The following is a 15380-nucleotide window of genomic DNA, read 5'->3' as shown; positions in this document are numbered from 1 at the left end:
GTATTAGAAGTTTTTCCAGAAATGTGTCTCAACCCATCTCCATGAATTTCTAAAGAAATAACTGAGCACATGAGCAGTGATTTGAGCTATGAGGGTCATTAAAGTTTTGTTTCTATTTTTAAAAATTAGATATAACCATGATTACACAGACAAACAGCAAAACAGAACCATGAAAATGCTGCTGGAGATGAAATGAGGCTGAAAACAACACGCTAACTGACCCCCGGGGCTCATTCTGGCCCAGCACAGCCAGCGCTCCAGAGGTAAAAGCTAAGTCAAAAAACTGACTTTCAGCCAAGGATTTTCAGAGACCGAGGAAGGTCTGTACACTTCCCCCCATCCTAAAAAGTGACTTTGTGTCTGCTGATGTCCACAGTTTCTCTTTGTGGAACGTATGCTTCTTCTTCAACCAGAAGGAAAAGGCTTGAAAACATGTTACTCAGATACACAACGAAGTGTGAGAAGTAGATTCCTCTGGTTAGGGGATGTATGGGGAGTCCAGACTGGAAGAAGTCAATTTACTTTTCATTTTAGATATTTCCTTACTGTTTGTTACTCCACAGGAGCATTCATTTCAGGGAATCAAGAGAGATTCTCACAAGTTGAAAAATCAAGAAACAGAGGGGTGCCTGTGTGGCTCAGTCATTAAGTGTCTGCCCCTGGCTCAGGTCATGATCCCAGGGTCCTGGGATGGAGCCCTGCATCGGGCTCCCTGCTCTGCGGGAAGTCTGCTTCTCCCTCTGTTGGCCGCTCCACGTGCTTGTGCTCTCTCCCTCTCTCTCTGACAAATAAATAAATAAAATCTTTAAAAAAAAAAAAAAGAGAAAGAAAAATCAAGAAACAGAAGCAAAAACATGCAATGCTGCTGTACAGCACCCTCAGAACTGGGGCGGCACACAGGTTCTACCTAGCCAGTAAGAAAAGGGAAGGGGGAGTGAAAAAAGATTATTCACTAGTTCACAATCACAGAAGAGACTAGAACAAAGCACAGGTAGGAAATCAAAAGCAAACCAAAGCACAGGTGAAGTGTGTTACCTCCCATGATTCAGCATCGTCAAATCTTCATTCTTTAACACATTTCCTTCAAATCGTTTTTTAAGATTTTTTTTGGTGTATTCGTTTTGAGAGAGCGAGCAAGTGAGAGCATGAACAGGGGGAGGGGCAGAGGGAGAGGGAGAAGCACACTCTGCACTGAGCAGGGAGCCTGTTGCAGGGCTCAATCCCAGGAGTCCGGGATCATGACCTGAGCCGAAGGCAGACATTTAACCCACTGCGCCACCCAAGCACACCCAAATCTTTTTTTTTTTAAGGTTTTTTTTAGTTTTTGTAATCCCTACACCCAATGTGAGGCTTGAACTCACAACCCTGAGATCAAGAGTCACATGCTCTTCCAACTGAACCAGCCAGGTACCCCAAATCTTTAAAGAATAAATCACTAGAGAAATAGTTTAAAAAAAAAAATCAATAAAAAGTTTGCTCTGGGGGGTGGGATGGGACATGTTAACACCTGCACACTGGTTTCATTTTTCCAATTGCAAATGTTAATACCATCTAATTTCAGTAATATGATTTTCTAGAAAGTTGTATGAAATTATAGACAGAAAACAGATGAGGGGTGCCTGGGATCAGGGAAAAGGGCTGACAAAAAGGAAGACAAGGGAATGTGGCGAGTGATAGAAATGTCTGTATCTCGATGTGGTTTGGTGGTCACAGGACAGTATGTTTTTTGTCATGACTCAGAACCGTACACTAAATGCCATGGATTTTACTGTAAGTGAATTAGACCTCAATAAATAAATAAATGACTTTTTTTTTTTAATTGCAAACATGCTTTTAGTATGAAAAGCCGGGCAAGGGCGACAGGTAGGAAGGAAACTATTGCTAAAGGCAGAGGAGGCTTAGGACCTCTTCAACCCAATCCTCCGTTTTCTACATCAGCTTGGTCTGTCGTCCTTCACCTGCGGGCAGACAAGTGTCAGGTCTCTGCAGAATTACGGGACAAGGAAGGGCCCTGGTAAGGAGGATGCAGCCCACAGGAGACCCTGTGGCAGGAAGTCATGAACGGCTGTGGCGAAGATGAGAAGGAAAGAACACGTGTTAAATGAAATGGTCTAGGATAAATACGCAACCCACCAAACCCAGAGCCAGGCCCAGGGGCCGAGCAGCCTCGGGCAGCCGCCTCACCTGCTCCTCCACGGGGCGGGCGCTCTGGCAGGCAGCCTTGTCCTCGAGCTCCAGCAGCAAGTACACAGGGGGCTTGCAGTCTTTCGACTCACTAAGGAAGCCACCCGTGTCCACCTTCCTTTTGATGGTGGAGTTCCAGTGATTCTTCACAGCATTGTCTGTCCTGCGGGGGCCAAGAGGAGGCCTTTCAACTCAGCCAAGGTGCCACGAGGCATGTCACCAACCTCCCTGAGCCGACTTCCCACTTCTGTAAATGAGGGTTCAACCTGATGACTCTACACTCTCTCTGTCTAAAGTAGGTTCCATGCCCAGCATTGAGCCCAATGCGGGGCCTGAACTCACAACCCCAAGATCAAGACGTGAACTGAGATAAAAGAGTCAGACCCTCAGACGACTGAGCCACCGAGGCGCACTGACTCTACAATTCCTTAACTCTAGGATGAAGTCACACGTGTTTCTAGCCCTCAACAATTTACACATATTTCCACTGACCTCAGCAAAATAAGCAAAGGTTTTACTCAGCCCATGGTGAAATCAAACAGCTAAAATGTTTTTGAAGCTCGCACTCCCTTTTCCGCTCACTTTGAATCTATAGAAACTAGAAGCAAACCTCTGGCTGCTGAGCTCCATTCTGAGGCTCAGGGTGACTTGAATGCAAGCCCTGGTACTCTTCTCAGACGGCAAAGAGCCAGAGGCAGAGCTGGATGGCACAGAGGGTCTGCAACGGGTCACTCTGAGCCTCAGTTACTTTATCTGGAGAATCGGGAGACGATTCATGCTCCCCCACTTACTGAAGATTAACTGAGGACACACATACGTCATAGTGTAAGCACAGAGCACCACAATGGTACAGGAGCACAGCGTCCTAGGATATGGAAGTGTGGGGAAGTAGAGGAAAGGAAAGACTAGCAGAACAGGAGAAAACTGTACAGTGGTATGGAAACACAGCACGGTACAGTAGCGCAGAAACGTAAAGCGTAGTGAAGCACCCGAAGAGTTTAGAAGTAACAGTGGCATACAGCAGTAAGCGGCCCACCGGTGGCAGAGCCGTAGAGAAGTACTGAGAAGTACTGAGTAGTGGAGTACTACGGGAGCCCCCGCAGCACTCGGGGCGGCAGAGCCGTAGAGAAGAACCGAGTAGCGGAGTACTACGGGAGCCCCCGCGGCACGCGGGGCGGCAGAGCCGTAGAGAAGTACCGAGTAGCGGAGTACTACGGGAGCCCCTGCGGCACGCTGGGCGGCAGAGTCGTAGATAAGTACTGAGAAGTACCGAGTAGCGGAGTACTACTGGAGCCCCCGCGGCACAGCGGTAAGCGCACATGGGGCAGCAGAGCCGTAGAGAAGTACCGAGTAGCGGAGTACTATGGGAGCCCCCGCAGCACGCTGGGCGGCAGAGTCGTAGAGAAGTACTGAGAAGTACCGAGTAGCGGAGTACTACGGGAGCCCCCGCGGCACGCCGGTAAGCGGCACGCGGGATGGCAGCGTCGTAGAGACGTATCGAGTAGCGGAGTACTACAGGAGCCCCAGCCGCACACTGCAAGGCCGCGTACAGCAGAGCAGGGCCGAGCACACACCCGTGGTACGACGCAAGCACGCAGCAGCAGAGTTGGAGAGCAGAAGTGGGAAGTATGGAAGTATGGAGCACAGCCTTGCCCGGCTGGTCAGCAGCTGAGTCCATCGGACTATAACACAGAAATGCAAGCACACAGTAGGCACCCCTTCTTTGGGAATCCCAGCAGAGGGCTTTTCCCCTGAATTGTGAACGGACATGATGAACGGCCGGACTGAGGTCCCAGCCCAAGAGGAGGGTCGGGATCTCCGAACATTCCCACCGCAGGCCGTTAGGACAGAGTGCTGGAGATCGACCACAGTCTGGAAGACAGAGAGACACCCCCACCAAGGACTGAAGGATGAGTGTGTTGGCTGCACAAGGGGCACAAGCAGAATGCATTCAAGGCCAACAGAAGGGAGCACCAGGGGGTTCTCAGGAGGAGCTCACCGTGTTCGCAGGTCTGAGAGGAGTGCAGAGCAGCTGAGGCCCAATGGGTAAGCAAGGGGGACAGTGCATCAAGGCCAGGCTGGTGGCAACAGCCAGGCCAAGGCCAGGCAGGTCACACGGGGAGAGAGACCCAGGTCTTCAACCCAAGCACTAGGAGGAGCACCAAAAGGGTAACAGACTCAGGTTTGAGTTTTGAAACTAGGACCATTCCAGACTTCAGAGGAAATACACCATCTGGCATTTTATCTCCTCTCCGTCCCAGGACCACAGTGTCATGACAAAGGATTAAAAATAAAACTGAATATGGGGAAAATGCACAAGGACAAAGAGAACAGGGTAGAAAACAGCCACCACTAAGAAATTTTTGTCACTTTCCAGAAGATGGAAAGCACTTAGGGGAGGAGTAAGCAACTTAGGAGAGGGGATTTGACCCCAGAGGAAGATTCTGGCAAGAATGGAGCCAAGTCTTCCCAAGGCTCCCCCAGAGCGCCAAGAGGCTCTTAGAGGGATCAGGCACAGCAAGGAGTAGAAAACAGAGCAGTGGTTTGGATGCCTAGATCCTGGTCCTGACCGCACAGGCAGAAGAGAATTTTATTCTCTAGAAAAAGGAAGCAGGCAACCTTGGCAGAGGGCACAGGTGGTGCACAAAGCTCCCAACGGAGACCAAAGGAAAAACCTGTACACACAGTGGGAGGCCCCCAGGCTCCTTCTCCCTGCCCTGATCCAGAACTGCCTTCATATCCACGCCTGGGCACCCCTAGGCAAGAATCTGAGGGATTCATTCACCTCTGGGAAAAGTGAACAACTGCAAACAAATGGGACTGACTCTTGGAATACCCCCCAAAACCCAGTGGATGCCCGCACTTCCTGGGAGCACCCCGGCCGGCCCCAGCTCCCCCTGCCCCCCTGGGCTGGCAGCTCACCTCCCTGGCAGCATCTTGGCAATCTCGGCCCAGCGGTTGCCGAGCACCTTGTGGGCCTCACAGATGATGCGGTCCTCCTCCTCAGTCCAGCAGGACTTCTTCACCTCGGGGTTGAGGTGGTTGTGCCAGCGCTCCCGGCACTGCTTCCCCAGCCGGCCCTTCAGGTGCTTGGCGATCAGCGTCCATTGCTTTGTGCCGTACTTCTTGACCAGCTCGATGACCTAGGACAAGGCGTCTGTGAAGCCAGGGGCACCCGCCCCTCCCTCACCCCCCAACGTAAGCCTCATCTCACCGCGGCCCTGAGAGGACCAGCTGGACAGCCCTGCCCACCCCCAGGACATCCTCACCGTCCCCTGACCCGCTGGGGTGGGGGGAGGCCCATTGTGTGCCAGGCACTGTCCCGATAGTTACCTTTTGATCCTCCTCTTTGGTCCATGGCCCCTTGACGAGGTCTGGATTCAAGACCCTCAGCCACCGGTACTGGCACTGCTGGTCAGTGCGGTTCTGGGAAGAGAACAGGAACACGTGAGGATTCCTAGAACAGCGGCCTGGGACCCTGGTTGGGCACCGGGTTCAAGGGGCCAGGCCTACCTCAGAAAGGTTTTGTCTTGTTCCCTTCACCCACCATACACTACATTCCCACATGCCAGAACACACATGGTTCCCCTCTGGGAAGCTTCCTCCTGCCCCCCAGTACAAGGAGGCTGCCATCAGGAGCCATAAATTCCTATCAAAGTTTGTGGTGTATGTCAGGGATCCTTCCTTGCTTCTGGGAAAGCATTATTTCCCTAAAGATTTCAGATCTCATAGAAGCAGGGAAGGTGAGGAATATAGGCAGGAAGGTCCTGCTGACTTGGTCCCTGAGCTGCCAAGTGACTCGGGAAATAAGGTAGATAGCAGCTGCGGCCACATCCCCTCCCTACCAGACACCTGCAGTCCTGGGGGTGGGGGACATGGGGGACCTGCATCCCCAGGAGGCTCCAGCTGCTCTGGGGGGACCTCGGCAGAAGTCCATCCAAAGTATCACTTCCCCTCCGTTTCAGTCTCACTCTTGAGACTGTTTGCATTTCTTTCAGGAAGACATGCAAATATGCCACTTGGTCACATGCTCCAGATGGCACAGAGCCTGAAGACCACCAGGCCTACCAAGGCTGCTCTGTAGAGATGCTTATGACAGGGGGACTCGAATTCTGGCCTGGGAAGAAAGGGCCTGGGAAGTTTGGTTGTTTTTTGGGGGGGAAGGGGGCAGCTTTCTCCATGACAGAAAGTCTGTCCCAGGCACACTGTCTGGTCACCCAGAACCCTCATCTCTGGGGGAGGGGGCCACCGAGGGGCTGCACTCACAGGGAAGTGGCTGGCCAGGAACTTCCAGTCTTGCTGTCCAAACTGCCTGACCAGGGTCCTCAGCTGCTCGTCCTGCCAATGCCAGAAAGAGAGGGCTCAGCTCACACACGTGCGGAAAGCAGCCGATCACAATGGAGCACCAGCCTAAAGGACAGCCTCCTTCACGCATGCAGTCATGAAGGGAGCACCTCCTATGTGCCCTGTACTACAGACACAGCAACGGGCAGTGACAAAGCTGCCCCATCTTGTGGGAATTACGGTCCAGAGGGAGCAAATCAAAGGCTCCCACAAACAAAAGTAAAGCCTGGCTGGCTGAGGGCTAGCGAAGAGGTACTTGGTGACTGCCTCTTCAGGGAGACCAAGGGACAGGCTCAAAGGAAGGCTAGAGCAGCTAGAGTGCAGGAAGCAAGGGAGAGGGGGATGCAAGATGATTTGGGAGGGCACTGCAGGGGCCGGACCACACACAGGACTGATTCAGGCCTCTGCATCATACAAAGCCACTGAGGCATTTGAGCAGTGGATGGTCACGGTCCAACATGCATATTATGCAGTTCAGCTTGGCAGCTTCAGGGAAAGGAGCTCTAAGAGGGCAGAATGGAGGAAGGGAGGCCATGAGAGGAACCCAGGCCAAAGAGGACAGTGACGTGGCACGGGAGACAGGGACAGTGGGCAGGTGAACAGTACAGTCTCCTGAAAATAAACTACAGACTCCCGCAACAACACAAAATCTCAACATCATGATGAGGAGGGAAAGAAGCCAGGCATAAAAGGGTGCACACTGATTCCATGCATATGACATTCTAGAAAAAGTCAGCGAAGCTCTAAGGACAAAAAGGTAGTCGGTGGTCATCTGAGGTCAGAGGTGGGGGGGAGGGACAGCAAAGGAGCAAGGAATGTTTAGAAGTTGATGGAAATGTTCTATAATGTGATGGTGCTGGTAGTTTCAAGGTAATACATCTGTTGAAACTCACTGAATTATACTGTGAATGGTTGCAGTTCACTGGATGTAGAGTACTCCTCAATCAAATTGATCTTTTATATTTTATATATATCTATATAAAGAAAATGTGATATATCCATATAATGGAATGTTTATTCAGCCTTAAAACAGAAGGAAATTCTATTAGAAGCTACAATAGGGATGAACCTCAAGGACAAAGGTGAGATAAGTCAGTCACAAAAGGACAAATACTATAGGATTCCACTCATATGAAATATCTAAAGTAGTCAAAATCAAAGATACAAAAAGCAGAAAGATGGGTTGCCAAGGGTTAGGGGGAAGGGTGATGAGGAATTTGGGCTTAGTGGGTATATTCAGTTTTACAAGATGAGTAAGTTCTAAAGATCGACTGCACAATGGGAATACACTTCACACTGTTGAACTGTACACTTAAAAATGGCTATGATGACACATTTAGTGTTGTATTTTTAACACACACACAAACACACACACACACACTCCTAGACAGAAGAAAAAGGCCATTACGGAAATTCAGGCCCTCAAGAGCAGTCCAGCACCGGCTGGGGCAAAGTCCCCATAAATCCTGTAGCTGAGCCAGCCCCGGACACCCTGCCCTCCTCTGCCACCTGGCCTGGCCAGGCCAACACCATTCTTCCTCCCATGTGCCCATGTCCATATCTAGCACCCCATCCTCCCTGAGAACTGGCAAGGATACTTTGCTGTATTGTTTCTATCTCCTCTCAGACCCCAGGGGCCTCCTCCACCTCTCAGCTCCACCCCTGCCCTAATCTCTCCACAGCTGCCCAGTACGGCACTCTCCCCCACGCCCTGGGCACCACCAGTCTCTCAGCCCCAGGCTGCCCCCAAATCTCTTATCCAACCTACACACAGATTGGCTCCATGGAAGCCCACCTATGTTCAGGTCAGTCCTCTGCTTTAAAAACCTTCAATGGCTCTACCTTGCCAGCTGAACAAGCCTACACTACTGAGCCTGACATTCTGGGCCTTCCAGGATTTGGCCCAATCTTTTTGTCCGTATCAACCACAGGACCCCTTTACTTGCTTTTCTCCACCTACAACCTATTCTATTCTATTCCATTCACCTGTTTCCTATTCTAATATACCCACCGTTCTGTACTCTTCCCTGACTTGATTTCCAAATCCTTATCCATGAAATTTTCTCTAACCTCTGCAGGCAACAGTAACAGTAAAGGAAATACCTAAAGGTATTTCAACAATGACCCAGTGCCTCCGGTCCCTAGCACAAGGAAGGAGAGATGCGATGGTGAGCGCACATTGAAAGGGCTCCTGCCAACACCGGGGATCACCACAGCATGTCCATAGGCCTGTGCAGTCTTCTCTCTCCACCCCAAGCACAGAGTGGTTCTGGGGTGGGGACCCCAGCTTGTTTGTTCTTCTAGGCCCACAAGAGCCGCATATAGTTCCTGGTCCACAGTAGGATGAACAGAAAAGCTGGCTTAGCACTCATGATTTTAAAAAGTTTTACAACTCAGGGGGCGACTGGGTGGCTCAGTTGGTTAAGCATCTGCCTTTGGCTCAGGTCATGATCCTAGAAGCCTGGAATGGAGCCCCCGAATCGAGACCCATGTCATACTCCCTGCTCAGCGGGGAGTCTGCTTCTCCCTCTGCCCCTCACCCTGCTCATGCGCACTTTCTCTCAAATAAATAAAATCTTAAAAAAAAAAAAAGTTTTACAACTCATACACTAAGAAAAAAAAAAAAAGACCTAAATTAAACATCTCCAGGAAAAAAAGAGGTAAAATAAAGGTAAGTCCAGCAGGAGTCTAGGATGGAACAAACAATTTAGAAAAAGGTCTGGCAGTTTCTATAAAACTAAACATACACCTACCCCATGACCAGACATTAAGTGTATCTCCCCTAGAGAAATGAAAACATAATCCTCAAAAAAGATTTATGCAAGGATCCTCCCAGCAGCTCTATCCACAATAGCCAAAAACTGAAACCAGCCCAAATGCCCATCAACAAGTGAAACCTATTGTGGTATACCCATATAAGGGAATGCTATTCGGCAATAAAAATGAACAAATTGCTGAATCAAGCAGCTATTTTGTTAAGCAAAAGAAGTGAGATAGGAAAGAGTACAGCTGTATTTCATTTACAGGACATTCAAGAACAGACAAAACAAACCAAACCAAGAGGTATTACGTCAGCAATTGCCTGGAGCCAGGGAAGATGAACCACAAAGGGAACTTTCTGGGATAATCAAGGTGGTGCTTTCAACTGCTGGCTTTATAAAAAGGTGCATTTGAGGCCAACAGACACATGAAAAAGTGCTCAACATCGCTCGGCATCAGGGAAATCCAAATCAAAACCTCAATGAGATACCACCTCACACCAGTCAGAATGGCTAAAATGAACAAGTCAGGAAATGACAGACGTTGGCGGGGATGCGGAGAAAGGGGAACCCTCCTACACTGCTGGTAGGAATGCAAGCTGGTGCATCCACTCTGGAAAACAGTATGGAGGTTCCTCAAAAAGTTGAAAATAGAGCTACCATACGATCCAGCAATAACCCAAAGATACAAATGTAGGGATCCGAAGGGGTACGTGCACCCCAATGTTTATAGTAGCAATGCCCACAATAGCCAAAGTGTGGAAAGAGCCAAGATGTCCATTGACAGATGAATGGATAAAGAAGATGTGGTGTGTGTGTGTACACACACACACACTGGAATATTATGCAGCCATCAAAAGGAATGAGATCTTGCCATTTGCAACGACGTGGATGGAACTGGAGGGTGTTATGCTGAGTGAAATAAGTCAATCAGAGAAAGACACGTGTCATATGACCTCACTGATATGAGGAATTCTTAATCTCAGGAAACAAACTGAGGGTTGCTGGAGTGGGGGGGGTGGGAGGGATGGGGTGGCTGGGTGATAGACATTGGGGAGGGTATGTGCTATGGTGAGCGCTGTGAATTGTGCAAGACTGTTGAATCACAGATCTGTACCTCTGAAACAAATAATGCAATATATGTTAAGAAAAAAAAAAAGAAGAGGAAGAAGACGACAGCAGGAGGGGAAGAATGAAGGGGGCAGAATCGGAGGGGGAGACGAACCATGAGGGACGATGGACTCTGAAAAACAAACTGAGGGTTCTAGAGGGGAGGGGGGTGGAGGGGATGGGTTGGCCTGGTGATGGGTATTAAAGAGGGCACGTTCTGCATGGAGCACTGGGTGTTATACACAAACAATGAATCATGGAACACTACATCAAAAACTAATGATGTTGGGGCGCCTGGGTGGCTCAGTCGTTGGGCGTCTGCCTTCCGCTCAGGTCATGATCCCGGGGTCCTGGGATCGAGCTCCACATCAGGCTCCCTGTTCGGCAGGAGGCCTGCTTCTCCCTCTCCCACTCCCCCTGCTTGTGCTCCCCCTCTTGCTATGTCTCTCTCTGTCAAATAAATAAATAAAATCTTAAAAAAAAAAAATAATGATGTAATGTATGGTGATTAACATAACAATAAAAAATTTTAAAGAAAAAAATAAAAAAGTACATTTGATTGTACACAAATTATGCTTCCGTGAAGTTGATTAAACAATAAAAAGAAAATTCAGAGCTTGATGTCTCAAGACACAAAAAATTATAATAAAGAGGGGGGCACTGGGGTGGCTCAGTTGGTTAAGCGACTGACTCTTGATTTCGGCTTAGGTCATGATCTCATGGTTGTGAGATGGAGCCCTGAGTTGGGCCCCACCTTAGGCATGAAGTCTGCTTGGGATTCTCTCTCTCCCTCTCCCTCTGCCCCTCCTTCCCCCAATAAGTGGCTGCGCGTGTTCTCGCTCTAAATAAAATAACAGTAATAATAATAATAAAGAGGAGGTTGCACATTAGGCTAATCACCCTAGCAGTTAAAGGACAAGAAGCACAATTAGTGCCCATGATGCAGAACACACCAGCTTCCAAGAGACACATACTCCTGAGAGTCCTCAATGTGGAGCATCCCCGAGAATGCTCTGAGAACAGGCACTGGGGAGAACCAGAGGACCCTCCATCTCTTTCACCAGCTTCTCCTCTTCATCGCACCCATCACGGCATCAGGCACACAAACCCCAGGCTCAGTTCTCTGACCAGCCCCCGGCTGCCATCAGCATCCCTCCCACAAAATGTCTGTGTCACTCACCTCCTCGTGGGTCCATTTGACCTTGCACTTGCTGTCCCTCTGCTCTGGCACATCTGAATCTGTGTCCTGGTAGTGCAGCTCATCCAGCTCCTCACTGCAAGGAGAGCAAGCTAAGGGTCAAGGACATGTGTCTTCACACACTGCTACGTGATGGATGGACAGCGTGTGGGCAATGGCCAGTGACCTCTAGGGAAAGGCTTGAGGAAGGCAGCCTTTTACTCTTTACTTTTGATATGTCCACCCTCCTCTTTTTTTAATTCTTTCATGAATTGGGGTTATGGACAATTTTTTTTTCTTTATCCTTTTATTTTCACAAACACCCTAATGATTTCAAAAACTACAAGAAAAAAGAAGTTAAGATTTCACCCAGAAGAGACACCTGGGTGGCTCAGTCCATTAAGCGTCTGCCTTCAGCTCAGGTCATGATCCCAAGAACCTGGGATCGAGCCCCAAATTGGGCTCCTTGCTCAATAGGGAGGCTGCTTCTTCCTCTGCCTGCCACTCCCCCTGCTTGTGCTGTCTCTGACAAATAAGTAAAATCTTTAAAAAAAAAAAAAAGATTTCACCAAGAATATTATGATATTCAAAACCAGACACCTGTTTAGTATTTTCTTTTATACAGCAGAACTTTCTAAATTTTATGGTTAGGGATTAAATCTGATGATAAATGCAATCATCAAGCACATATTTCAAGAAATATTGGTTATCTGAGAATAACACTTTAAATACATAACCTCAGTAACTACGTCCATTTTCAAATCCTTGCCTTCATACAGTCATGGTTTATGGAGAGAAAAATCAAGACTTCTGGATGTTTTTCAAGTTCCTCCAAAATCTTCCTGTCTATCAGGTTTAATGATTACAAAAATGGAAATCACACTCTCCACCTCCAGGAATGTCAGGTGCTATGGGGAGGGAGGGGAAGGTTAGTAAGCTCCCAACACCACGTAGTGGGAATGCCTCAGGTCACCTGTCAGGTACATTCCTAAGTCAGGCGTCTGTAAGTGGGAAAAGCCATCTCCAAACAAGCAAGGCAAGCACAAGCCTTATTCCAAAAGGACAAGGACTTCCTTTCATGTCCATCTTCCTTTCCCCTTCTCCAGGGCTCAGCATCTTTCCTAGAGTCACTTCTGAGGTCCCCACATCTCCCGTCTCTCAGAATGAAGGCCCTCAGGCTGCAACTGCTGGTCTCCAGACAAGGACAGAGATCAGCTCCACCTCCACACCCGCAGGGCCTTTGGGGGTTGCCACCAAAAGGCCTTAAGAAATGTTTGCTCAGGGAATGACCAGATACTCAAATTAATGAATAAACATGCCATGCTGCTGCCTATTGGTTGATAAAAAAATGCTAATTAAAGTAAATATTTTAGAAGTAGAAAAGGAAGGGAGAACAGTGTCTAAACGCAGCAATACATCCGTCACAGAAGGAGCCGGAATTCAGCCTTGTGCTATCATCTCTGACCCCATTCACGGGTCCTCCAACCTTAATAAAGTAGGAGGCAAAAACTCTACAAGGTACAGAATGAAGCTGGCTTTAGGGCCCCTGAGTGGCTCAGTTGGTTAAGCGACTGCCTTCAGCTCAGGTCATGATCCTGGAGTCCCGGAATCGAGTCCCGCATCGGGCTCCCTGCTCAGCAGGGAGTCTGCTTCTCCCTCTGACCCTCTTCCCTCTCGTGCTCTCCATCTCTCATTCTCTCTCTCTCAAATAAATAAATAAAATCTTTAAAAAAAAAAATGAAGCTGGCTTTAAAATCAACTGTCCCCAGACTTCTTTCTGACAGAACCCATCTTTGGTTCTCTAGCACCCAGCTCCAATAGAAGCTCAGTAAATGTTCCTCTAAGGATAAAACAGTGTCTTTGTGAACACTCTCTGGTGCTCCAATACTTTAACGGGGACAAGCAACTCAGCTGGGAGATACACAGTATACAAAATACACTTCGATCATCAACATGGAGCTAACCATCTACTCCACACGCATTCCTATTAACCACGTTTAATAGACGTGGACACTGAGGCAGACAGGGGCTATGCCACTTACCAAGTCCACAAAGCCAGGCTCCAGACCTGCACCTTCAAGCCCTCACCCTGTAATCCCCGCTGAAAAAGCAGAGGCCAAGTCGGTGGTCGCAACCACATGTAGGTCCAACACACCCTTTCTATGCCTTTCGATGTTCTGGGCTCTGCTCCAGGCTGGGTGAGTCAGAAGCGGAGCGGGAAGTGGGGCACTGGTGCAGAGGAGAGTTAAAATGAGTGGCCAACAACTGAGCTGAGGGCTGTGGAGTGCCAGCGCACAGAAACCATCCCTCACATGGGAGGGGATTCCTCCACAGAGCCCCAGGAGCAAAGTGGCAGAGGATGTGGGGGTTTTCTGGGGCTTGTCATTCCCTGGAATAACATTTCCTGCACCAAAAATGAGAACAGGGTCTGGTAAGTGCCTGACCAGAAAACTCCTCCTGGGAATTGGAGCTGCCCTGGGAAATGGTGACCTGAGGAGGAAGACAGAACCTGTGCCAGGTACCCTAAACACGGCCCAAGGATCGAAGGCTTCCTTGCTGAGAGGAACTCTGGGGAAAGCCAGCAGTGAGTGCTTCTGGAGTCTGCACAAATCCAGGGAGGGAACAGGGCAGGCAGGCCCCCTTTGTCCTCTGACTCCCAGGGTGATGTAAAACCCAGAGGTCAGGCCCCAAGCACACAGGTGTAAGACAGGGACCTGGAACCCACAGACCAGGTTCCAGGCTCCACTCTGCCCTCACTCTCTGGAGGAATAAGTAAAATGGAGACTGCAGTTCCTGCCTTGGCCCCAGAGCAGTCTTGATACGCATCTGTCTCTCTTCCCCTCACCTTCAACCCCAACTACCCCAAACTCCTCATGTGGAACAGGAAGACAGGTCTCTGAAACTAAACCAAACTGGAGCCCGACACCCAGGCTGAGGGTAGGGGGAGACACACACACGAGTCCCCTCCCCCCGGCACCCTTCTCAAGCCGGAGAGGGTTTGGGGAGCGCCGTACTTCCTGGAATCTTTGAGAAGAAATGCCCACCGCCAAATAGGAATCCAAATAGGTTTGAACTAAAAGTCCTCCAGGCTTTGGCTTCCCCCTCGCTGCGACTCGGAGGGAGAATCACTTTCCCTCTCCAGGGGTCGCCTCCCTCCCCGGTAAAGGCCTTAGCAGCTGACACTGCCATCCCACCCCCACCCCGCAATTAGGCGGGAGACAAAATGACATCATGCAGGGTTTGGCCCGGGTCCCAGGAGACCCGCCCGCCCCGGCTCCGAGGCCCAGCAGGCCTGGGGAGCGGAGCTAGGGGCTCCCAAGAGCCCCCCGGCTTAGCGCGCGCCCCCTGCCTCGGGCGACCGGGGACACAGCAATTCCCGCGGAAGCCCCGCCCTGCCCGGAGGGGCCACGGCGAGGGTAGGGGTGGGGTGGGGGCAGGGGTCGGAGTGGAGGGGGATGGGGGGAAAGCCCTGGGCCGCCCGGCTCCTCTCACCCGCGCGTCCGCCGAGACATCCCCCCGGCCCGGGCCGCGCCGCGCTCGCCCGCCCGCCGGCTGAGCCCGGAGCGGGAGCCGGGCCGGGGTCAGGGTGAGGCTGCTCGGGCCGCTCCGGGCCCCGGGGCCGCGCCGGGAGACGTCAGCGTATCCACAGGTCCCGCCGCTGCTCGCAGGAACTCCGGCCGCCGCCGGCGCGCACAGCAGCACTTTTCTATCTCCCGCCAAGCGCGACGGCGCCGCCCGGGCCCGGCGCGCGGGCGGGAGGGCGTGCGCGGGGCGGGGCCTGCGGGTTGCGCGGGGGCGGGGCCGGC

At 50.5% G+C, this 15380-nt stretch overlaps 1 protein-coding gene across 9 annotated transcripts in view; it reads right to left on the bottom strand.

The window, feature by feature from the left end:
- The window catches only part of MYBL2 (MYB proto-oncogene like 2), a 37076-nt gene extending 21799 nt beyond the window's left edge, over positions 1–15277 (bottom strand). For 3 of the 9 annotated variants that reach the window (XM_027623605.1, XM_027623606.1, XM_027623609.1), the window contains exons 1-6: positions 13617–13812; positions 11578–11671; positions 6451–6522; positions 5518–5610; positions 5107–5327; positions 2185–2347 (exon numbers count right to left, since the gene is read on the bottom strand). In XM_027623605.1, the coding sequence (XP_027479406.1) occupies positions 2185–2347; positions 5107–5327; positions 5518–5610; positions 6451–6522; positions 11578–11671; positions 13617–13714 (741 nt within the window). In that variant the 5' untranslated portion in view covers positions 13715–13812. Of the gene's footprint in view, positions 1–2184; positions 2348–5106; positions 5328–5517; positions 5611–5697; positions 5940–6450; positions 6523–11577; positions 11672–13616; positions 13814–15066 lie in introns of those variants that run through there. The other 6 variants (XM_027623607.1, XM_027623608.1, XM_027623610.1 and 3 more) reach the window with 4 other exon arrangements.
- Between the last annotated feature and the right edge of the window lie 103 nt (positions 15278–15380).

This window comes from Zalophus californianus, chromosome 8 (genome assembly GCF_009762305.2).
Source record: "Zalophus californianus isolate mZalCal1 chromosome 8, mZalCal1.pri.v2, whole genome shotgun sequence".
Lineage (NCBI taxonomy): Eukaryota > Metazoa > Chordata > Mammalia > Carnivora > Otariidae > Zalophus > Zalophus californianus.
Note: the sequence above shows the minus strand (reverse complement) of the source record. Positions and strands in the feature narration are given on the sequence as shown.